General features: G+C 33.4%; 2 protein-coding genes and 2 non-coding genes across 4 annotated transcripts; 2 read left to right on the top strand and 2 right to left on the bottom strand.

Annotated features, from left to right (window-relative positions):
• The first annotated feature begins 1,513 nt into the window (after positions 1-1,513).
• On the top strand, positions 1,514-2,981 carry LOC145569147 (70 kDa peptidyl-prolyl isomerase-like). Its single transcript, XM_081628514.1, has 2 exons — positions 1,514-1,942; positions 2,856-2,981. Exons 1-2 carry the CDS (start codon positions 1,514-1,516, stop codon positions 2,979-2,981), a joined length of 555 nt encoding a protein of 184 aa, XP_081484640.1.
• A 7,688-nt stretch (positions 2,982-10,669) lies between these two features.
• LOC145596766 (uncharacterized protein At5g01610-like) lies at positions 10,670-15,748 on the top strand. Its single transcript, XM_081652969.1, has 3 exons — positions 10,670-10,948; positions 14,446-14,500; positions 15,199-15,748. Exons 1-3 carry the CDS (start codon positions 10,862-10,864, stop codon positions 15,567-15,569), a joined length of 513 nt encoding a protein of 170 aa, XP_081509095.1. The 5' UTR covers positions 10,670-10,861; the 3' UTR covers positions 15,570-15,748.
• Positions 15,749-16,125: 377 nt separating this feature from the next.
• TRNAM-CAU (transfer RNA methionine (anticodon CAU)) lies at positions 16,126-16,211 on the bottom strand. Its single transcript is given in 2 exon segments — positions 16,126-16,161; positions 16,174-16,211. It is a non-coding gene; the product is annotated as a tRNA-Met (tRNA).
• Positions 16,212-16,292: 81 nt separating this feature from the next.
• TRNAG-GCC (transfer RNA glycine (anticodon GCC)) lies at positions 16,293-16,363 on the bottom strand. The gene has a single exon. It is a non-coding gene; the product is annotated as a tRNA-Gly (tRNA).
• Between the last annotated feature and the right edge of the window lie 7,415 nt (positions 16,364-23,778).

Genomic DNA, 23,778 nt, shown 5'->3' with positions numbered 1-23,778 from the left:
AATTAAATACGTATAAAAATACGAGGTATTACAGCAGTGGTTCTGGAAGCTACTATTCGGGTTTAAAGGGTTGAGTTCCGGCGCCATAGAGGGGTAGGTTGTGTTTTTGAGGAAAGAAAGGATGGAGATGGGGAGGGGATACGGTGATGGGGCTGGGTTTTTTTTTTAATTATTAAAAAATAGAATAAATCTATCAAAATCCGACATGTGTCTTTTAACTTAAGAAAACCAATTACCAAAACAATCCAACCGGTCAGGAATTGTTAATGGAAGATCTCTGTCGTCAAAGGTGGGATTGCTTATGAAATTTCAAAAGGTGGGATTATATTGTTTATGGAAGATCCACTAAAGGTTAGATTATTAAATTGAAGGTGAAGAGGAAAGATTAAGAAATTCAATATGTTGAATTAATAGGATGTTACAAATTTTTAGAGACGTTGATAAATAAATGAGAGAAGATATAAAAGTTATATAATGACATATAAGGCCAATAAAAAAATTATAAGAAATTGTAAAAGAAAATGACACGTGGCAAAATATTATAACGAAATGTTGAAAGAAAGGAGGACATGTGAAAAATGAGGTTTATGTTTTTAAATACTAAGTATAGATAATGATAAATATAGAGGTAGTTTGAAATCAACCCATCTTCAATTCCTTATCTCGCCATGCTACATTGCATTCACACTCAATCTCAAGGCTTCAATACCACCACCATCCTTCCTTACCATTGCATCACCGCCCTTGGCCCACCCCTCTCTTCTAACAAGCTATTGTTGCCACCACCCTTTCTCTGCCTCCATTTGTGACCCTACCTTGCCATCTCAGCGCCACCCTTTATCTATTTCTTCTCTATTTTTTCAACTATTCTTATTATATTTGAAGTTTTGAAGGTTAGATTTGACCTCTACTTGCATTCAAAACTTTATTATTTATTATAAGGCATTTCTAAAACATTTATGTGCTACATATGACAACTTCTTATATTAAACTTGTCACATAATCAACTGTAAGAGCATATTCTAATGAAATTAATCAAAAATACTTATCACAAGGTTTGAACTCAAACACTAAAATATATATGCATTAGTAGTCTTACCAAAACTTAGTTAGATTCTCTATTTAATTCATCGGTACGCCGGCAATTGGAGTGGGTGGCACTTCTCCTTGATCGTCGGTGTACCGCCCCCTCTCTAGCTCCACTCTAGCGTCGTTCTCCGATCGTCAGCGAAGAGCTATTTGTATATGGGTCTCAGCGAGGTCCCGCTTTTGAGGTCGAAGTGGGTTCGCTTGGACGGTGTTTCTCCAACAAAAACCTGGTCGCCGTTCTTTTGACGGTGTTCCCCGCTGTCATGGCAGTGTCCTCTCCTTTGTTGTGGCTGAGTCAATCGGGTCTCGTGACATTTCACCACCACTGTTCCTAGCCACTTCTATACCTTGTCTCGGTAGTCTATGTAAGGCTCCCGTTGCTTTGTCTTAGTTGTTTTTTTTTCTTGTTTTCTTTAGTTTGTCAATGGAGTGTCAATCCTTAATAAATGATCTCATGGTCATTCACCTAAATGATGACTATTATGATAGTATTGTTGAATTTGCTTCTAATAATTGTTCCTGTAATATCCTTCACCATGTCAAGTTCCTGAAAGAGAAAGGTAATGCCTACTTCGAAAAGGGTAAGGTTATTGATGCAGAAGCAAGGTATGACAGAGGTCTAAAATTCCTTTGCTTTGTTTCTCCTAGAAATGGAGAGGACAATAGTTTATTTTGGAATCTTGCAATTACTTTGGAATTAAACCTTGCAGCTTGTGCTCTTAAGGTGCATGATGCTCTTAAGGTGCATGATCATGAACAAACTAAGGAACTTTGCTCCTTAGTCATTAAGTATAATGGTTGTAATGCAAAAGCTTTCTACAGAAGGGCCTTAGCAGAGGCTAAGCTCTTCCAGGTTGAAGAAGCATATGAGGACCTTCGTACCATCATCCCTGATCCTCCTTTCGTGGTTCCGAACCATATGGAGTTAGTAATCTCATGGATTATGAATGGGGTGTAACCTTCACATGTCAATCGTTGTTGCCTTCATTGTCCCTTTATCGTGGTTGCCTTTTATGATCCGTGAACGGTTTACAAGTTCCTTAAAAACTTGTTGGCGGCTCCCTACTTTTCTTGTCCCTAATCTTATTATGTCAATTCCCACTTCCTATGAGTGTCAAGCATATTCACACATGCTTTAACGTAGGCGCACTTCAAACGACGCCTACACAAGGTAAAAAAGTTACCCTAAAAGGAAACGTGTCAACTAAAAAAAACTTCCTAAAAAGGAATACGTGTCAACTAAAAAGAAACGGAGGTAGTATATGTTATCTCTTTAATCTCACTGTATAAAAGTTATATACGTGTATATAATGTGTTTTCCAAGCCTCATATGACTATCTTTGTTTGTATATACATAGAGAAATTAAGAAGATTTATGTCCTCTCATTTTTAATAGTAAACAATTGTAAAGGGGACTAACATTATAAAACGGAGGGATGGAATATCTCTTTTTCACTCATGAAATTCTTTCTCGTATACCAACTTTTATTAACATTTTTTATATAATTATTTACATAAAAAACCTTAATTTCCCTAATATGTCTGTTAAAGCTTAAAGGTTTTGATGATGATGAACTTAAACTAAAGCAAACTCAACTCATAAAGGTTTATTAGTGTTTGATTAGTACAGGTGAAGTAGACCTTGGTGGTAGAAGAGTAACCCAAGCTAAGAAGACATGAAGAGGCCTTTGAAGAAAAGTTAGTCAAAATAGAAGAAGAGTTCTCTAACAAGAACTAAGTTCCTTAACAGGAATGTTCCCTAACAGGAACTTGGAGAAAGCAAGCTGAAGACAGTAAGTTTTGGAAAGAACTTAGTCTGCGAAGTTCTAGTTGAAGACTGGAGAAAAAGTGACAGTAGGAACTTGGTCCTGGTCTGCGTGAAGCCTAAGTAATCCAAAATTACAGAAACGCGGCACATCAATATTTATTTAGTTAATTAAGATTTTATCTTCTAGATTTATTGTTAAATATGTTAAGTAGATATGCACGAAACTTATTAGAAGCGTGACAAGTTGCTTGGCAAATTTAATTAGAAAACGGAAAAGATAAAAGATAGATTTTAAGAAACGATTTTATAATTGTTTTTATCGGTTTAACAAAAAGATATTATTCTTTTTGCTATAACTTTCTTTATCTTATTTTCCGAAAAGATTTTCTTTAAAATGATTACATAAAACTATGTTTTGTGATTTAGTTAAAATTAACTTATTTATCTTTTGAAAAACCCTACTTGCTATACAAGTTAATCTTGTATAAATAGTAGAGATCACATTTCATAAGTTTTTGTGAGTTTATGCGTGAAGAAATCTCTGAGCTTAATTTGTGTAAGTTTGCCAAGCTTTTAATCTTGTCATATTAGTTCCGGGTTTCGTGCATTGCTTGCCTAATATATTCTAGGTGTCTATATTCTGTATTGGTTGGGTTATTGGGTGTGTGTGTGAAAATTATATTGCATACATGTGTGTAAGATTTGAGTGAAAAGCTGCAAGGTAGTACTGTGATAGTACGAGTGAATCCAAGTGTGGAACTTGGGTTGGGTAGGATAGGTTCCTACTGTGTAGCAAGTTCAATCTGGAACTTGTGAGTAAAGGTCTGTTTTATAATAGGTTTGTAACTTGGTGTTGCCCTATTATAGTGAATTGGTTTGATTTGAAAATCCCTTAGAAGGGTCGAGGTTTTACTTCCAGTTGAGCCCTGGAAGGTTTCCTCGTAAAATACTGTGTGCATTCCAAAGTTCCTTTATATTCTGTTTTATATTTTTCAAAAGTAGTCACTAGGAACTCACCTACAATTCACCCCCCTCTTGTAGTGTTCATTTCAACTAACAATGTCTATAATACACTGACACCGTTTCTATTTGTTGTCCCATATACTATTTTGGGCGTTTCAAAAAGATTTACCCATATTGAATATATTTCATTTTTAACTTGGTTTTTATTTCCTATTTTATACATATTAAATTCTGATTGGTTAAATTAATTGATTGTTGATTGATGACATGACTCTAATTAAGGAAATCCCTCTCTTGAATTATGCAATTATGGCTGATACTTCCCAAAAAAAAAAAAATTAAAAAAATAAAAAATAAGGCAAAACTAATTATGAACTGTTTTTGTACTTTAATGTTAGATTCCAAATGTTTTTCTCTTCTTATTATATGTGATTGATTTCAAATGAGACTATCATATGAAAACAGAGAGAGTATTAAATAGAGAGAATGGTTACTATGGAGCGCTATATTCATTTCAAAAAAATTGTTTAAAGGCTAAGCAAGTGTACTAAGGGTTGATAATGCATGTGCAGTTTGTTGTAAAATTAAGTTTGAAAGTCAAGGCTAATTTAACTAAATATTAAAGTCTTATCTTTATTATTTAAGTGAAGAGTAGGGGAGGTTGTGGTGTCCACCTAAAAAGACTACAACACCATCTTCCTTTTATGTCCCCATTCATACCTTTTTCCCTACCTTTTAAAAAGTATGAAATATCTCTTATGAATAGTGTTTGGACAATTATATCCTTTAAAATACTTATTTACTTAATTGCCCCTATTAATGTTAATTGACTCCTTTTTAAACATTGAAAAATAGTGTACGGACATTTACACCCCTAAAAAATATTTCTTTGCATATTTTCTCTCATAAATAATGCTACTAATGACTAAAGTTGTGACGTACCAGCCAAAATATCTTCACGAACATTGCTAGATATGGTGCATGCATTGTGCGCGTTAGCCACCATAGTTGTAATAAATATTTTATTTTTTTTGAAAAAGTCAATAAATTAGCAAAAAGATCAATTAATCATCAAAGAAAAGGAAATATTAATCAATCAGTAAAGAATTACCTAAAATAAAAATCAATTACATGAATTTAAGTCCAAAAATAAATAAATAAATAACATCATCATTTATTTTATATTTATACAATCAACCAATTAATATATAATTTAAATTTTCAACTAAACCAGTTAATTAATACAATTAAATTAAAACCATATTCTATAAATTATTAACTTAAATTATGATTAAATATTAAGAAATTCGATATTAGTATTGATGTTCATATTTGACAGGCTAAAGCGTATCACCTAAACAAAAGAAATTCCTAAGTCCTTCAACTAAAGCAGATAGGGAAGTTGGGTCGAATCCAACCATAAGAAAAAACAGCGTAATTTTACTCCTAATTAATTAATATAATCTAAATTATGAAGTAGCCAATTGTGATTTTTATATGAATTATACAAAGAAATAATTAAGCTAAAGCAAATAAGATAATAAGAATATCAAAAAATTAAAGTCTAGGGTATAGATTTACCAATAAATAATATTCTGAGATGAAGGACAACAATCAATTATCAATGCGTAAATTAACCAAATTTTAAAGGGCTTTCACTAAGTATTACAATCGCGTAATTAATCTAGCGGTATTAAATTAAATCGCATATCTCTTGTCTTAACCATTTATAAATTAACATGCCTATTGAAACTATGCCTAAAAATGAATTCTCATCTGTCGAATCTTGAATCAATATTGCATAACTCATACAACAAAACCAAACCTAATCTAATTGCATAACATTAAATCAATCAATAGGAAATTAATTCACACACCAGTAATCAACAATAATAAATCACCCCTGTAACACCCCAATAATTCTCTCTTTAAACCTGTAAATACCCTGAACAAAATCCAAGAGAATTACTGACGTGCTACCGCCACGTGTTCAAACGTTAAGACTAACTCAGAATTTAGCAGCGGAAAAACTAACTCATTTTAAAGTAAGTTTCAAAACCAACAAACAAAACCAAATTAAGTCTTACGACTTGGAACCATTAAGGCCCTTATTCAAAACCCAAAATAATAAAAGTGATAGGTAAATGAAACCGAGTCTAAATAAATTCAAAAGTAAGATATAAAGTAAACTGTGAATGGTAATCAACACTCCACTCAAAATCCCACCACCTTGATGCAAGTTCAGAACATGTAAAAAAACCCGTGGTCAATCTACTCCCCAATATTACAAGTGTAAAAATTGGATCGTCACAGGATCATTGAAAGGAAAAGGCCATGACTAAAGAAAGACACACAACAGCACGTAATCAGCAAAGATGAGTACGTACATACAGGCTACAAAATATAATAAGAAATCTCTAGCATGCTACTAACATTCAATCATCGCGCACAATTAAATTATAGATTCAACACGCGACACAACTGTTAGTTTTTCTATGACTTCACTAGTAAACAGTAGTTAAATCATTTCATTTTATCCATTGGATTAAGCAATAGACAAGGTTGTCCATCCCATGCTCCATTGGAACATCAATAAAAGAAAGACCCCATGCCTTCTTTCGAAAATATCAATAAAACATCCAACGACCACAGGCGCGACTCTGTGATCATAGCTAGTATGAGATCTCATATAACTCCTAGTTTATGAAAAGTATTTGAAATAAGAGACTCGTAGATCAGACGACCTCAAGAAAAGTGCACGACTAATACCCCGTGTACCCTAACCCCTGATTATCATTACTCTAGATGTGCACAAATCTAGAGTTTTATAGCTCATCCATCTTGCACTTTACGTGATTTACAAGTTTAGACTTGGTGATGACTTGTATACAAAACAATACAATAATCAAATATCAATTCAATCAAGTAAAGAAAGTGTCCAATTCAATTCTAGATTTATTAGCGACAAGCAATATTTATTATTGATTCCTTTAACTACCTCGGTGTATAAACACCTTGAGTGCATAAAGCACCCCAAAACCTTGACCTCGTCTTATAAGACTTTAATAAACTCCCTCTACTCAAATCATAATTAATTCATGAAAGAGTATTAAAAATTAACCTCGTGGAACCATTATCAAAATTAATTCCACTTATAAACAACCAAGAATTCATAACCTTTAATTAATCATAACATATCCAATTGATAATAAAATCACCCACAACCGTAGTCATATACTTATACCTCAAACATGTCTCATACACAATATAGAAAATCACAATGTATAACCAAATAATTTAGCCCAGTCTTCTCTATACATGATACTAGGCTCTCGATATATCCTTAAACATGCATCTAAAGACAAGGTTTCGTAACTCGTACGTACCTTGAATAAACAAATTTAAAAACCTCTTTTTCAACTAAAAACACCTTCTATGAGGTCCTCTCCTAAACCAAACAACAATAATTCAATCAATACCCAAGCAATTAAATTTACAACAATATAACTTGATTTAAAACTCATTAAAACTTCCTTAAAAACATATTTTTATGCTCAATTAATCAATAGGAACAAAAGCCCCAAATTTATTGATCATAATTAGAACCCTAAAATCCTAATTTAAATAAATTAAAACCCTAGGTTAATAATTCATAAAATCTGAAAAATTAAAACATGTATATAATATGAAATTATAACCTTTTACCATCAAAATATAGATTTGATACCAATTATATCATTTTCAAACAATTAAATCAAAAACCCAAAACAATACTTATAAAATTATGCAAATAGAAATAAAAATAAGGGGAAAAGAAGGAGAGGAAGACCAGCCACGGTGGGAGGCCGGGCTGGTGGTTGATCACCGGCGGTCAAGGGCGTCGACGTCGGTTTTCGGCAAACATAAATGGTGGCAGCAAAGTGACAGTCATAAAGAAGGAAAAAAAGAAAAGAAAAAAAAAAGAAAGAAAAAGGAAAAAGAAAAGAAAAAGTAAAATGAAGGAAAAATAAATAAAAATAAAATAAAGAGAAAAGAAAGTAAGAATAACCTTTTGTGTGGGGAAAATTTGGGGGATTAATGGGGTATTTATTGAAAAGAAAGTTGTAGGGTAAGTAGGAATATTGGGCCTCATTAAAATAATAGGTCAATTAAATAACTGAAATGAACTAGGCTTTGTTTGTATGGGCATAAATTATAGAAGGAAGGTTCATAAAAATTTCTTTTTAATAAAATCGTTTGTCAACCCAAAATAATTTGAAACTTGTAGAATAAATTCCGGAAAATACAAATAAATATTATAAATAAAATAAAATTTCATTTTTAAAATATTTAAAAATACGGGGGATTACAACCCCTTCATATTATTTACAGATCCCCCAGAACCCTAGAATTAAACTACTCAGATATAATTAAATATAAACTAAGCAAAGTAATTGAACATGACATAATTAATCAAATCAATAAAATTACTAGAAATAAAAGGGAAGAAAATCGTTACAAAAATCAACGAAAATAATGAATTGCATAAAACAAGAAAATGTTGAGAGAACAAATTGCTAAGTAAACTTAAACTCTAAAAATATGAAATTTAGCTAATTAAAAGCGTAATTATCTTACTTAACAAAAGCGTTCTTATACTAAACAAGACAATCCTCTCCTAAAACAAAGAAAAAAAAAACTCCTAAGTAATGTCGAAAACACCTGACTGCCCGGCCGGGCGCACCTCCATCTGTTGTATCTCCCTCGTCCGACTGGGTGCGCCTCGGGGCGAGGGGCACTTTCCACAGGGCATACTTGGACTCCTCGGTTGGGCTCTTTCTTGGCCCAATCCTAGCTTTTCCTCCTTGGATCATTACAACTTCGGTTCATTGCCTCGATTTCTTCTCCTTTCGTCGAGCCCTTAGTCACTGGTTTGATCACTCTAACGCGATCCTGGGCTTCGGAAAATAGTCATAAGAATATGCTCCTAATCCAATGCTCGTAGCGGCTTAAATAATCCCGTAAAATATTCCAAATCTGCAATTTCCTACAAATAATACCAAAACTACGAAAACACTAGAAAACGCATATTAGTTTTTAAATAGCTCCGTACAGGCAAAAGTACTCCTAAATATGACCAAGGGATGAGGGTAAATCACTATATAAAATAGACATATAAATATATCAACAACAAAATATTGTCAATCAAACCCATACAAACTACATTGTTAGTCAGGTACCAGTCCAATTGTCTACCTTCATCCTTTTGCATTCGCGAATTAATATATTTATTTTCATTTAAAATTTATCTTTAACATTTTTTTCCATTATATACGTGTCACCAAATCATAATAAATACTCCATCTGTCCCATGATTTGGTCCCTATTTCTTAAAAAATACGGTAATTAAGGAAAATGGTGGAAGTAGGGGAATATTCTATTGGAAAGATCAAATGTAGAGAATATTTTATGGGAATAATAAAAAGTGAAAAATATTGTATGAAATTGATAAAAAGTAAGGGTCTGTTCACTTCAGCTTAATTTCAGTTCAATTCAGTTTAGATCAGCTCCAATCAGTTTAGTACAGTTTAGCTCCAATCATTTCACTTCAGCTCAGGTCCAATCAGTTCACTTCAACTCCTTATTTCCTTCTCTCATAAAATGTTCATTTCAGCTCTATTCAGTTCAGTTCACTTCAGCTCCAATCAGTTTAGTTCACTTCAGTTCAGCTCCAATCAGTTCTATTCAGTTCAGTTCAGCTCAGTAAATGTGAACAAGCCCTAAGTAATGATTTTTTGGATATATGTGTATTTTGGATGGGAAAGATAAAAAGTAAGTAATAATTATGTGCTATTTTTAGGAACAAACGCAACATTTTGGGACACCCAAAAGGGAATATAGATAGGAAATTATGAGACGGAGGGAGTAGTTAAAATAAACATTTTTTTAAAAACAAATGCGCATATGGCGTGCATATAAGGCTTATAGTAATGACCTATTGGGTATAAGCCTTTTTCTTTAGAGTTTTTGGGTAGAGTAGAACAGATTTCAGCATAGCAGAGCACAGTAGATCATATTGAAGCACAACAGAGCAGAGCAGAGCCGAGCCGAGCAGATTTCATTAATTATTATTATTATTATTATTATTATTATTATTATTATTATTATTATTATTATTATTATTATTATTATTATACTACTATTATTATTAAATATTAATTATTATTATAATAATTTAATATTAATTATTATTATTATTATTTAATCTTAATTATTTATTATTATTATTGAATATTAATTATTATTATAATAATTCAATATTAAGTGCCCCCTCCGTCCCCGATTGATAATCACTTTTGAAGAAAAATCACGGGAATTAAGGAGAATTAAAGAAAGTACATTGAAAAAGTAAATTTACATTGGGTATGCAAAAAAGTAGAGAGAGAAAGTAATTAAAGTACACGGGAAAGTAAAATTTACATTGGAAAGTTAAATTTGCACAAAGATTTTTGCAAATGTTAGAGAATTTTGGTAAAAAAATAATATTAATGGTACTTGAAAAAAGCAAATGTGACTAACGTTTTGGGTGCCCAAAAATGACATAAGTGACTATCAATCGGGGACGGAGGGAGTAATATTTTTAAGCAGGGCAGAGTAAAGCAGATTGAAGTTAAGTAGATTTTAGCACAATAAAGTAGAGCAGAACAACTCTAAGAAGTAAGAACGGGCTTGAATCCCTTCTACTTCTGCTTATCAGCTTATCTACCAAAAATAAGACCCATTAAAGTAATTACATGTAAATAATGACGTGGCACCATGTACAAGTTGGTGTACGAATTTTGAAGAATTCTCTTCATTTTTTGGATTTTAACACTTTCATTTATTAATGAACGTGTTACGCAATCACCTTTCTCTTTCTCTCTCCTCCACCCTTTCTGCTTTCTCTCTCAACAATCAAAATTTTGCAGGAGCCCTAAATTGGAGCTCCAGAAATTAGAAAATTGAAAAAAGGGTTTTTTGTTGGTCGAATTTGGAGGGTTGAATTTATTATTATTATTAAAAATGGACCAAATTTTCAATAAGGTTGGATCTTACTGGTTGGGTCAAAAAGCCAACAAAGAGTTCAATTCCGTCGGCGATGACATTAATGTAAGCTTCCCCTTTATAATCTTCTTCATTTTTTTGGTGAATTCAATTTCTGGGTTCTTTGATTTAACGATTTGATTCATACCCTCGTTGAATTTATGCTTAATTTTGGACCCCTTTTGCTTAATTTTGTTGATGATGTTATTAGTAAGCTTTAATTTGGATTCCTTTGGTTATGGTTGTTGTGTTTCTGAATTATGAATGATTTGATTAATTTGTGAATTTGGAGTAATGGGTAAATTGAATTTTAAGATGTTGAAGAGCTGATTTGTTTGATTTGGTTTATAAATGGTTGGATTATGATTTACGCCAATTATCTTTAGATGTTGAGTAGCTGATTGCTTTGGTTGAGCAAAGCGCCTAATCTATTTTTGCATTTAATGTTTTTGTTTAGTTGAATTACTGATCTTAATTACTGTTGTTGGCTGTCTTTGATACGAACAATATAGTGGCAAGTATAGAATATCTAGATGTGAAGCTTTTCTGTAGTTCTGTATCTTTTGTCTTGAAGAAAACTTATTCACACATTCTCATAATGTAGATGCCTTGAGAGTCCACAACTCGTATCTCCGTGATTGTCGAAAATCATTGAAAAGCTGTACGATATGTGAACTTATGTATGGTAATGTGAAATTATATGGAATTTTAGTTCAATTTATTTATGAGAAATTTTAGATAATTTATTTATTTAGGTATATGTACATTTTTTCTAAGTGCTATGGCATAAGCATTGTGTTTAGGGTAATATTCAGAATGCAGCGATGATCCCCTTACTCTAGTTCTATAATTCTTCTTACTATTTCGAAGAGTTCAGAAAATTGATTGTAATACTTACAAAGCTGCCTTAGGAATTCAACTTCTAATTCATTGTGTGCTCATCTAATTCATTGTTATTGCACAAAAGAACAAAAAGTTGGAGTTTATAAAGTAATATGGAGTACTTCATACGTTTTTTTTTTTTTAAATTTATTTATTTTAAATGATGTTTAAGATACACCACCAATGCTCTATTGGAGGTTGTTTGTATAGTGCATTATGTTACTGTATTGATCACTTAAGCTCTATAAATTAAATGCAAGAAATAGCTCTATCAAGAATCTATTAGTTTGTATTGGTGATTCATGATTTGAGTGATTTATATGCTTAAATTCTTTCGATTATATATAATTGGCTAAATTGTGATGATTGCAACATATGACAGTATCTGTACAATATGAATACCAAGTCAAGGTTCTGCTGTTATAGGTTTTCAAACCAGCGTAGTACCCTATAAAAATTTGGAGGTGCACAATTATCTTGCCAATGTCTTCTCTTTTTAGAATGAAGGGCATGATGAATTGTTTTGGATAACTAAACTTATTTAAATGTACTACATTAGCTTTTCAGCACTAACCAATACTTCTAGATGGATTACATTGGTGTAAGGGGAAGTCAATAGTACGTAGTCTCACTTATGCAGTAACAGTGAGATGGGTTGCATTAGACCATTATTTGACGGACTCATCATTTGCGACTCCACAATAAATAAGAAACACGGTATTGATCCATTTGGTTTAATTTATTACGATCTCAAAGTTACTGAAATTGAACCTATCACGTTTACTAGAAATGGAATATAAAATGGTCAAATCTAGATTGATCTAAAGATCTGGTTCTATCATAATAGTATTTGGAATGAATATGAGCTAATTGGGTTATCATTAATTCTAGTGGTGTTCTTGTATGTGAATTATAATTCCTATATTATATTAAAGGTTAAATCTGCATGAAGTCATTGAAAAAGTAAATTCAAAGCCATTTGAGTGCTGAAATTGAGTTGTAAATAAATGAATCTAATAGATTTAGGTACTTTTGTTAGGGATTTACATAAGAAATTGAAAAATAGTTCCAAAAATTTTCCATTTAAAACTACTTTGCATGTTAACCTCTTGTACAAGCAAATTAATGACGAGTGTGATTCAATTTGTGTAGAACATTGCGACGGAAAGTGATTTATGCAATTTTTTTTAGCTTAGTTAGGATTATTTTGAATCAATACTCAAACATTTATTACAACATTGCTTCTTTTATCAGCGTAAGTACCATTTTTCCGCTTTCTCTGCTTCTTTATAATATTTCTTTGAGGGGAAATTATCTTCTCAAATTTGTTATCATCAGTCTTCCTAGGGTCTATAAATTTCATAGTGGGTAATGGAGTGTAGGGGGAAGAGGTTAGAAATTCACTAAGCAGAACAACTATTTATGGAAAAGTTTATTGAAGGTTATCATGTAGACAACTAGACACTGGTCAATACTACGAGGACACCATACAAATTTAAATAAAAGCCATATCCCATATAGAAGTTCAAAATACAAAAACAATTTACTAAGTATTACCAAGATGAAGTGGTGGAATAATATATATTATGCCATATACAGTTCCAATGAATGTTCTGATAGCTTCCTAGTGCTCTTTAGATAAGTGAAAAGGTGTTGGAGGGGATTTGTAATTTTGTAGTACAAATAGCCATATTTAGCGTAAAGATAAATGAAACGTCATTATGCGAAGGGTTTTCCAGCCTATTAGAAACCAAGCAGATGATAGTTTAAGAATGAAAACCATGTGCAATATGTCAAAAATATGTAAACAGAGGAAAGTCTTTCTACGGGTAGTTTTCAAGGCTTTACACCCTAAGTGTAATAAAATTAAGTCACTGGAAATTTGTAAATCATATGCTGAGTTCTTAGTAGTAATAACCGAATAGGACAGGCATCAATTAATACTTTGCATTAAAATTTTATAAAAAATTTTCTTATTTGATGCTTGTTTAATGCCAATGTAAGTTCCTTACATAGATGTTCTCATCCCTTTACCATCGTTTATAATGGCAGTGCTCATAGAAATTGCATCATGGAATCTTATGGACGCTTTTGACTCAAATCTCGCATGGCTGCAGTAATGCAGTCTCACTTGATTTGGCTATTTATTAAGTAATCACTACAGATATTACAAACATTAGTATTATGGTATAAGTACAATTCTCTCTTAAGTAGAGTTCATTGAAAGTGAGAGATTTCTTTCTCCTTGTCATGGCAGTGCAGAATATCATTCATAGAGACTTCGAAACCTTCATTACAACAGTTAATAGCTGTCTCAACTAGTTTAGCAGCAAAATCTGAGGAAGGGAAGCATAGATCTCTCTCTCTCTCTCGAACTTATGTTGTTGGAAAAGAGCTAGGAGCCAGTAACTTGTATGGGCTATTGGAAGTTCAATAAAGTAAAACGGACTTCAAACTACTCTTATGCTCATATCTCATTATCTCCTCTTTCATCTCTTTGCATGATGGTTTCACAAGTCCGTAATATTATTACGAGCTATGTATCTAAGGTCAAGTTGTCAACTAGGTCTTTTATCTTGATGTGGTGATTGATTTTTATACATGATTTGTGTTTTATGTATGCAATATATACTTAAACTGGAATGTTTAAGGTCTAATGCTTGCTTGTTTTCTGTAATTAGTCTCTGGGAAGCAGCATTGGGGATAGCACCAAATGGATAGTCAACAAACTCAAAGGTTTGGAATGCCTTTACTGCTTTACATGCAACGGTTTTGTTATTTCTTCTGCTCTAAGCTATCGAATTTGCTTTCCAGCTTGAGGCCTTACTTTGGTTCCTGTTTCTTTTGTATGTCTTGTTTTAAAATGAATATATCGTGCTTCTTCATGTGCTACAGATATATTCCATTGCTTTCTGCCTTCTGACATTGTCTATCTCATGCTTGAACTATACCATGCTTCTTACTTATTGAGGTGAAAACATATTTGCTGAACTGCCGTCTAATGGTCATGGGGACTCGATTTGGGGGAAGGGACGGGGGTTAGAAGGAAGGACACTAGCATCAGGGTTTAGATTATAGTTTGTTCTGCAATATGGACAGCTGAACACCTAGCAAGCTACAAATTTGCTTTTCTTTCCTAGCCACCCTCCCCCCAATAAAGCAAACCTTTGTTTGCCTAAAATTTAAATGTGTCATTGCTTTCATGTTTTCTTTTTATTATATATAGGTTTATATTTCCACATTTTTTCAATTATAATTATTAGAGTAAGAATCGATTTACTTAGAAGCACTCAAGGGTTATCTGTTTCTTCCTAGAAGTTCTGTGTGAATTTTGAGTGAGCTGATTCTTCTGTATTCCCTTATTTGTTGATTATAAGACTCCAATACCTTTAAGGCACCATTTGATTTTAAAGAGTAACGAGTTAATTTTGCAGGGAAGATGCAAAAGCCATTACCAGAGTTGCTGAAAGAATATGATTTGGCAATGGGAATCTTCCCAAAGGATGCCACCCACTATGAGTTTGATGAGAGGACAGGAAAACTTACAGTATATGTACCTCAAGTCTGTGAAGTGGGCTACAAGGACTCGTCGGTTTTGCGATTTTTTACCACCGTAACTGGCTACCTTGAAAAGGGGAAGCTTGCTGAGATAGAGGGTTTGAAGACAAAAGTAATGATCTGGGTTAAGGTGACTGCCATTACTTCTGAAGGTTCAAAGCTCCATTTTACGGCTGGGGTGAAGAAAACCCGCAGTAGGGAGGCTTATCAGGTTCTTCGGGATGGAGTAGGTGTAGATAAATTCTGACCTAAGCTCAAATCACATGATATATGTTGCTTGGAATCTTTATCCAATGTAATGTAACTGCGAGTACATCTAAATGTAATTTACACCTCTAGATTGATGTTTGTAACTGAAATGTGCTTATGTCTCTTCCGCATGTGCCAATGTTATGTATGGATAAAAGAGCTCTTTCTCTGCCATAATCTTGGCCAATTTTTGGCACATGATGCTTGACTAACTATTGTTGATATGTAGGTGTACTGCAGGAGAAACAGGGTGAAATTCGACCCGATGATGAATTCAGTGAATGTAGATCTTAATGGCTTACTATTTCGTTATTCTCCGCTTAAACATATAGTAGTAAATAATTTACCTCAACTTATACTACGTATTTGCCTTTTTTATGTGTCCATTGGGTACTTTTTCCTTTTCGGATGAGCTTAACCATTTTACTTAAGTTTGTCAATGGGCTAGAAATTCTATATTGTTTTATAAATATCAATTTTTGGTACAAAACTTATGTAGTAATAGTAAGTTGTAACTTTCACCCAAAAAAAAAAAATTAAATAAAAAAAAATGATGGGGTGAGAGAGGCTCGAACTCTCGACCTCAGGATCACTCAACAAGCTATGAGACCTACGCGCTAGCCAACTGCGCCACCACCCCTTACTGTATACTGTCCTCGTTAAGATTAATCATGAATAAATGAATAATATATTTACCTAAAAAACAAAAAAAAATAAAACCTGCACCAGCCGGGAATCGAACCCGGGTCTGTACCGTGGCAGGGTACTATTCTACCACTAGACCACTGGTGCTTTAATGTTTATTGGTTTCGCTATTGATTAATTGTATGTGAAAGAGTCTTTGTTCATAGTAAATGAAATAGCTTGACTTGATATACGAGTTCTAATTTTGATTCTTGCTTCTTAATATTTTTTTGGGTTTTTCTAAGCTATACCCCTAAGGTATTCGAGTTTCTAAGGTGTACTCAAGCTTTTTCAAGTTTCTAAGTTGTGCCCCTCAACTCACTACCATTACTGAATTGTACCCTCCTTGGGACTTCCACGTCACCTAAAGTTAACAATAAATTTAATAGAAAGATGATAAAAATGTAAGGAAATGGTAGGAGAAAGAAATCTTAGCCACCGCAACCCTAATAATGAAAACTGGTGCCATGAAATCACTCTCGAATAACTTTTAAACAACTAATAAGGGTACATTTTGGTATTGATAAGGAGTTGAAGGGCACAACTTAGAAACTTGAAAAAGCATGGGTACACCTTAGAAACTCAAATACCTTAGGGGTATAGCTTAGAAAAAACCCTATTTTTTTTTTCCAAAAACGAATATTATCACGTAAAGTAGGTATTATTAAAATGTCATTTTTTAAAATGTCATTTTTTTTAATTATTAACTTGATCATACATACATACATGCATACATGCATGCATGCATGCATGCATACATACATATATATATATATATATCGTTTATATATCGTTTGACCGTCTTTTGTGAATGATATGTAAGGAAAAATATATTCATATGATATCTTTTTAAATTCGTCTCAATAAGTACTATTGTAATATACAACTTTTATAATTTTTACTTATGAAGAATTAAAAGTTATTGATCGCTAAAGTTTTATTGAAAGGTAGCGGTTTCAAAAAAAATATATATATATTGAAAGGTAGCATGATATATTCAATCGAATTAGCAAGTGTGTTAGTTGTTATAAAATGGATGAAGTATTATTGAAAAATAAATTACATAATCAAGTAACTTTCGTTTCGGGTAATCTAAAAAAAAGGGCTATAGAAAGGCCGATAAAAGAGAATAACGCAAAAGCAGTGATTAGCATTACACAATAAAGGTTGAGACATGAGAAATGTTTTGGTAAGCATAGTTGAAGATGCTATTACACCGGTTGTTCACATTGCGACTAAGGTGAGAGAGTGAGGGATAGCTCAAGTGGTTAAAGCTTCCCTCCCGATTCTAAGAGGTCCCAGGATCAATTCTCACCCCCGTTCTTGTGGCTCTCTAAACACCAAAAATAAACCTTGCTACTAATGTCTAACGCTACAGAGTACTTTTTAACAGATTTAAAATTTTAAGAGAAATGTTTCAATTGATAAGAAGAGCTTTAACAAAAATTGAATGTGCCAAACTAGTGTATAACATTGTGAAGATGGTAACACCTCACTCTTTTTCTTATTCTTTGTAGAAGATAGTAAGGCTACAATCTGATTGGTAAACGGTTTAAAATTGCGAGATTGGTGATGAATTTGTATGGTAAGGAAAACCAATGTGCATTACGATGGTAATAAAACTCTGGGTGCAACACCTTTTATATACACCTGGGTGCACAAGACTCAAACCTCGCTACCCCACTCATTTTGCTTCAACCAATCAGACTCCCAGAAACAGATCTTGGTGCAAAGCTCCTCAAGGCTTAGGTCATACCGAGTGTAAAAAAACCAACATCAATGATTAATTTTAGAAGCTTTGGCCAAGCGTCGCCAGCTTTTCAAAACTAAAAATTAGGCGGTTTCAAATGATTGTTTTGAAGCTTAGTTTAGGAAGAGAAAGCAAACTCTTTGGAGTCTAATTGGTTCAGTAGCATTTAATAAGGGCAAACTTTGTCTTTGCATAACTTAATGAGGGTTGCAATTAGAGGATTTATCACTGCATATAATATCACTCTTTGTTTGTTATTTTCGAGAGTGATGCTATACATACAATGGTTGTATATAGGCTACCACATACAATACCATTGTATGTATGCCACGTCAAAAGGGAGTAAAAAAATAAAAAGGGAAAATAGAGGGAAAAAGGTGGGCCCCAAAATGCAAACCAATAAAATGCTGCCAACAATGGTTGTATGTGGCACATACAACCATTGTTTGTGTAGCCTTTTCCTATTTTCGAAGAAGAGAAAGTTATAAAGTTATAATCTAGAAACACAGCTAGTACAAGAAACTCATGCCTTCAAACACAACCTCCAAAAGATTTTTATTACCCCTTGCATTATACGAAGTATTACTTAAAAAAGATAGCAAGCGATCAATCACAAGCACACTGATTGACCGTCAAAGATTCAAGTTATATTATTCCAACAGATATCAACTAGCAACGTAGGTCGAATAAAAGAATCATACAAAAATGTCAGTAAAGAGCCCTCATTTAATACACAAATTTTGACATCAAAATGATTTGATCTCGTTAGTTCCAACAGGGCATTGTTCTATATACTATGATTACTATCATCGCAAAAAAGATACCTGATAACTGATTGATTTACTTCTTTATTTCTTTGTAGGTTCAGCAACTTCTGTAGGATTTTGCTTAGGAATTGGTTGGATCCTCACGTATGGTTTTCTAGTTAAAGTTTCCCCTTTCAAAGCGGCTACATATCGATCATTTGTGTCTTCCTTCCGCTGTAGTTCTGCTAAATATTCACCCAGCCTCTCTTTATTTACTTGTCCCATCATCTGAATGACAACAAGAAGCCATACCTTCATAATTAATCTCCATTTTAACCAAAATAAAGAAAAACAATAAATTAGACATGATAAAAGAAAATTTAGGGAAAAAAAAAAGGAAAGAAATAGAAGGGGAGATGAACTTTAGAACTCATTCGAGTGAATCATGTGTGAAAAAGGGAGGAGAAGGGAGAGAGTGTCAAATTGTAGGAGCTTATACAGCCTATGAACTACTACAGTTAACTTTTTAATTGTATAAAGATAAACTAGACAAGTTTTCTTTCTCCTCCCCATACAACATATCCACCGTCTTCTAAGTTCTAACTTCTAACAGCATTGCATCTCTGACAATTACATACTTTAGCTGATTTTAACATTTTTTTATTTTTGAAACATAGCTGATTTAACATATGCTACCCCCTATACAAACTGATTTATTCCACAGGAAAAAAAAGTTCTCCTCCAATGACACTACGTGGAGAAGAAATAAATACTTCAGCTAAACTCATGGAATCATATAGAGCAAAATGAATCAAATTTTCATCATCATATAACCTAGTTATTGCTCATTTGCACGGATGTGCCCTACATTAAGACTTCTACACACCTCAACAACAATCAAAAGAGCTCCAAAAGCAATCGCTAAATTTCTCCACTATTATGGAGCGGGTCAACATTTGGACTTTGAATTCAAAAATCATGTTACGATTTGAACAACATTTTTATTTGTCCTCATCCTCTCTGCTTCATACAAATATTATCATAATAAGAATGGAATAAATAAAAAAAGGTTTTAACTTCAGTCAAACATAGTACACCTTTCCTGGGAGTATTCATCAAGATCTTTTGTAGATGCATTCCCCCTATGATAGGAAAGGTAATAACTTCAGTCAAACATAGTACACCTTTCCTGGGAATTATTTCACTATGTACTCGAGTCGTACTCTTAGATGCATTCCCCTATCTGACATGCGGTTTAGAGTCAGCTTGACATATATCTTAAAAGAAGTCCTGATTTTACATGAATATCCTCCATTTAACACTTAAATCTTCTGCAATCCTATTACTTCTCTGAGAACTGTTGATTTATAACATTATCCTATTTGCACTCATTTCTAGCATAATGTGATTGCAGACTGCAATATAAGCAGGTAGGAATAGGTAAAAAACAATTCATCAGATTATAATCTCATCTGCATCATTAACAGACAGCACATTCAAAGTTCACTATAATGGACCATCTTCTATCTCAGATACTCCTTAATCTCCAACCAAATAAGATGAAACCAGAGAATGATGGGAAAAAAAAAAAAATACACCAAACATGGTTCAACTGCCCTCCTATAGAATTAAATACACAAAACTAAGAAAATCCACAACAAAGTAGTAGATGCAACAGTATATGCCAAAAAAATTGAAACTGCATTTTACCTGATATTAGCTAAAAACAGATTTGGTATGGGTTCACAATTTGGTACATAATATAATAAACTAAACCAAAAATTAACAATTTGCCTAGTATAATCGTTGGTGTTAAAGAATTGGGTAACACTTAATTGAACATTGGATAGAGCCAAAGTACTTTCCTATTTCTACAACACCAGGACATTTCAAAAAAAGAAAATGTAATAATATCGTTGACAATAACCATAGAGTAATGTTTTATCAAAATAACATAAAAATAACCATAGTGATAAACAAATAAAGGAGCTTCGACAGATTTTAAAGCATTCAGTATTTAACTAAGCAACAACAACAATCTTTGTAATCTGCTAGCCCTTCAAGCCAATCTATCATCTAATATTGTATCCAAAGTTCTAAATTATAAGCAATTATATTTAAATCCCATGTTAAAAATCCTTATAAACTTCTTGCGGCCTTCACTCTTTAGGACATGTTCAACCAACTACCTCTCAAATTCACTCATAGTGAAAGTAGTATTTTAAATTTACAAATAGATAATTTACCTACGTACTCATTTTAACTTAAGTATCCATGTCGGATCCTGAAGGGCATGGTTAAGACACTTCAATCCTCCATTTTTTACCAAAAAAAACATGAAAACTTTCACAAAATAGCCAAGTTAGACGCCCCGTATTAGACACATGTAACTAAGTTGAGTAACAGAGCTCCTTACTACAAGCTATCATATCTTAACCCAAAAAAAAAAAAAAAGTCATTGTTACTGCAAGAGTTCATGTCAGATAGGGGAATGCATCTAAGAGTACGACTCGAGTACATAGTGAAATAATTCATGATTTTGGCCCAAAATAAAGTGTTAAAAGATTCCATACCCATGTCTGAGTGCCTTAGAAGAGTCTTTCGGAAAAAGAAGAGCAAGTATCATAAAAGAATTTATAATAACCTTAAAACCAAACATTTGACCTTGAATCAAGCAAGAGAGTAAATGTGTGAGTGTGTGTGTGTGTGTGAAAAGAAAGAGAGAGAGAGAGAGAGAGAGAGAGAGAGAGACAAAGAGAGAGAGTTCATGATAAGGACCATTAATCCCTAAGTGTAGGTCCATTAATCTGACAATAAAGCTGTGGCTAAGTTGATCGGTGTATCCTAGCATATATAGGTGGGAAGATTGGGAACTGAGAAAGGTACTAGGTCACAGCTCTTGTACAGTTTGTTTGGAAAAAGAAATGGAACGGAAAACAAGGGGAGGGAGGGAAAGAGGAGGGAAGGGAAAGGGAAAGGAGGGACAAATGACTTTTTCTTCCAAATCTCTCCATGGTTAGAGAGGTCAATTCCTAAGAATTTAATCTCTCCATTTCTCTCCCCTCCAAACATTCCTTCCTCATTTGTATCCCTTCATTTTCCTTCTCTTCCTTTCCCTCCATTTCTTTCAATCCAAAAACACTAAAGGATTTTACAGAAAAGCAAGTGAATTAAGAGCACAAGATTGGACTTGTCAATTGAACAGGACAATATACATCTTAATAGATTTTGAAACTAGTTTATGCAATGAAGAGAGCTCCGGTATCTATAAACCTAGCTCTGTACAAGAGGACTAAAATCAAGAGAATGCAGCAACCTGCCAGGAAATAAGGACAATAGATAGTGCGGACATAAAGTAGAGGTTTTTCAGAGAATGCTTCTATCTGGATCTTCAGATATCACCAAATCGAAGCAAGCACATAAGTGCACCTGAGAAGCTAGTTAGTACCCAACAATTGAAGACCTTTTAGGGTCTCAATGATTTCCATGACATTCATGATTTGTCTTTCAAATTCAATCAAGCTTGAACGTTACTTCACATACTCAGTTTCCACCTCACAAGGTATGTAGCTTGGACTCGAGTAGTCACCTCAGATAGGTATGCTCAGCTATTATGTGAAAAATTGCCATGTTTTAGATCTAAAAGGAAGTATCAGGTGTCCAAATCCACGTCAGGTATTGAGGATCCATCTAGGGTACTTAAGGTGAAACAAAGAGTCTGGTTAACATAGCTCACAACTCACAAGCCAGACTATAAAAAACACACGAATATAAATTCCCTAAACTGTTCTGATATTGCAGTTCACTAGCTGGATGCAAGTGGAAAGTCAATACTATATCTACTCGTTAATGTCCCCTCCAAAAAGAATTACCCTCAATAGTTCTAAGTGGTCGCTAGGTTGCATACAGGTGGTTATACTTCCAACGAAGCTGCACATTTCAGGGCAGTTCACATCCTAAGAATTTCGACTTCTCGTGAGAGGTTCCCCTTACCTAGGGCAGGCCAAGGTAAGCAACTTCTCCCATTCTAGGACGTACAAGTTCCAATACATCAGTCAGCCTAATAGCCATTATCTTTGACAGTCTTACTAATAGCCAATTAATCCTTGCCATGACAAGGCAATCTCTAACTAGGCAAATAATTACAAGTAAATGCAAATATTCACTGCATATTTGAAGTTTAGCTAAGAGTCCAATTCACAAAAACCAACCAACTAACATTACAATTGAAAAAATGGCTAATCATCCATCATATAAACCCAATTGCAAAACCAATCAACAAAACTCATATAACAAATATACTCAGCATAAAAAAATTCAAAATTAAAAAAAATAAATTTCCTTTTCTGGGTTAATAACCCATATATTGCGTAATTATATTACAAACTATACAATTGAAGACCACCAATCATGCAACAAAATAACCCAAACTAATTTCTATAACAAAAACCCCATCAAAATATCATCATATTCAATCAAAACTGATAACATCACATCAAAACCCATCATCAATTACACAAATAAAATGGGTATATTTCAGCAAATTAATCAGAAATTTGAAAAGAAGAACAAACCCGGGTTTCAGGGCGAGAGTTGTTGCGAAGATGGGACTCAAGCTTTTCATTACGGGAGTTGGTGACTTGCATAACACCATAGCCGATAAACCCAGGTATAACTCCGCAAACCATAGCAAAAGTGAAGAAGAAGGGCTTTGAATCCCGAGTTTTTGCAACGATTCTTCTCCATGACTCGCTCTTCCACAATATGTTCATACTTCCTGAATCTTTCTCTCTCTCTCTTTCCTCGACTCCTCAACTCTTGTACTAATTTCTTTTGGGGGAAATTTCTGGAATTTGGGCTGAGTTTTTGAATGAATGCAAAATTTTCTGCTTTAGTTTGTTGGATACTTAGATTTAAGCTTTAAAGCCCAACACTAAATCAAGGGATGCAAAAAAAAAAAAAAACATCCTACTAACGAACACCCCGGACGTTGGATAATTTTGGAAAGTATGACAAAATTACGTGTC

Source organism: Chenopodium album, chromosome 2 (assembly GCF_948465745.1).
Source record: "Chenopodium album chromosome 2, dcCheAlbu1.1, whole genome shotgun sequence".
Taxonomy (NCBI): Eukaryota; Viridiplantae; Streptophyta; class Magnoliopsida; order Caryophyllales; family Amaranthaceae; genus Chenopodium; species Chenopodium album.
Note: the sequence above shows the minus strand (reverse complement) of the source record. Positions and strands in the feature narration are given on the sequence as shown.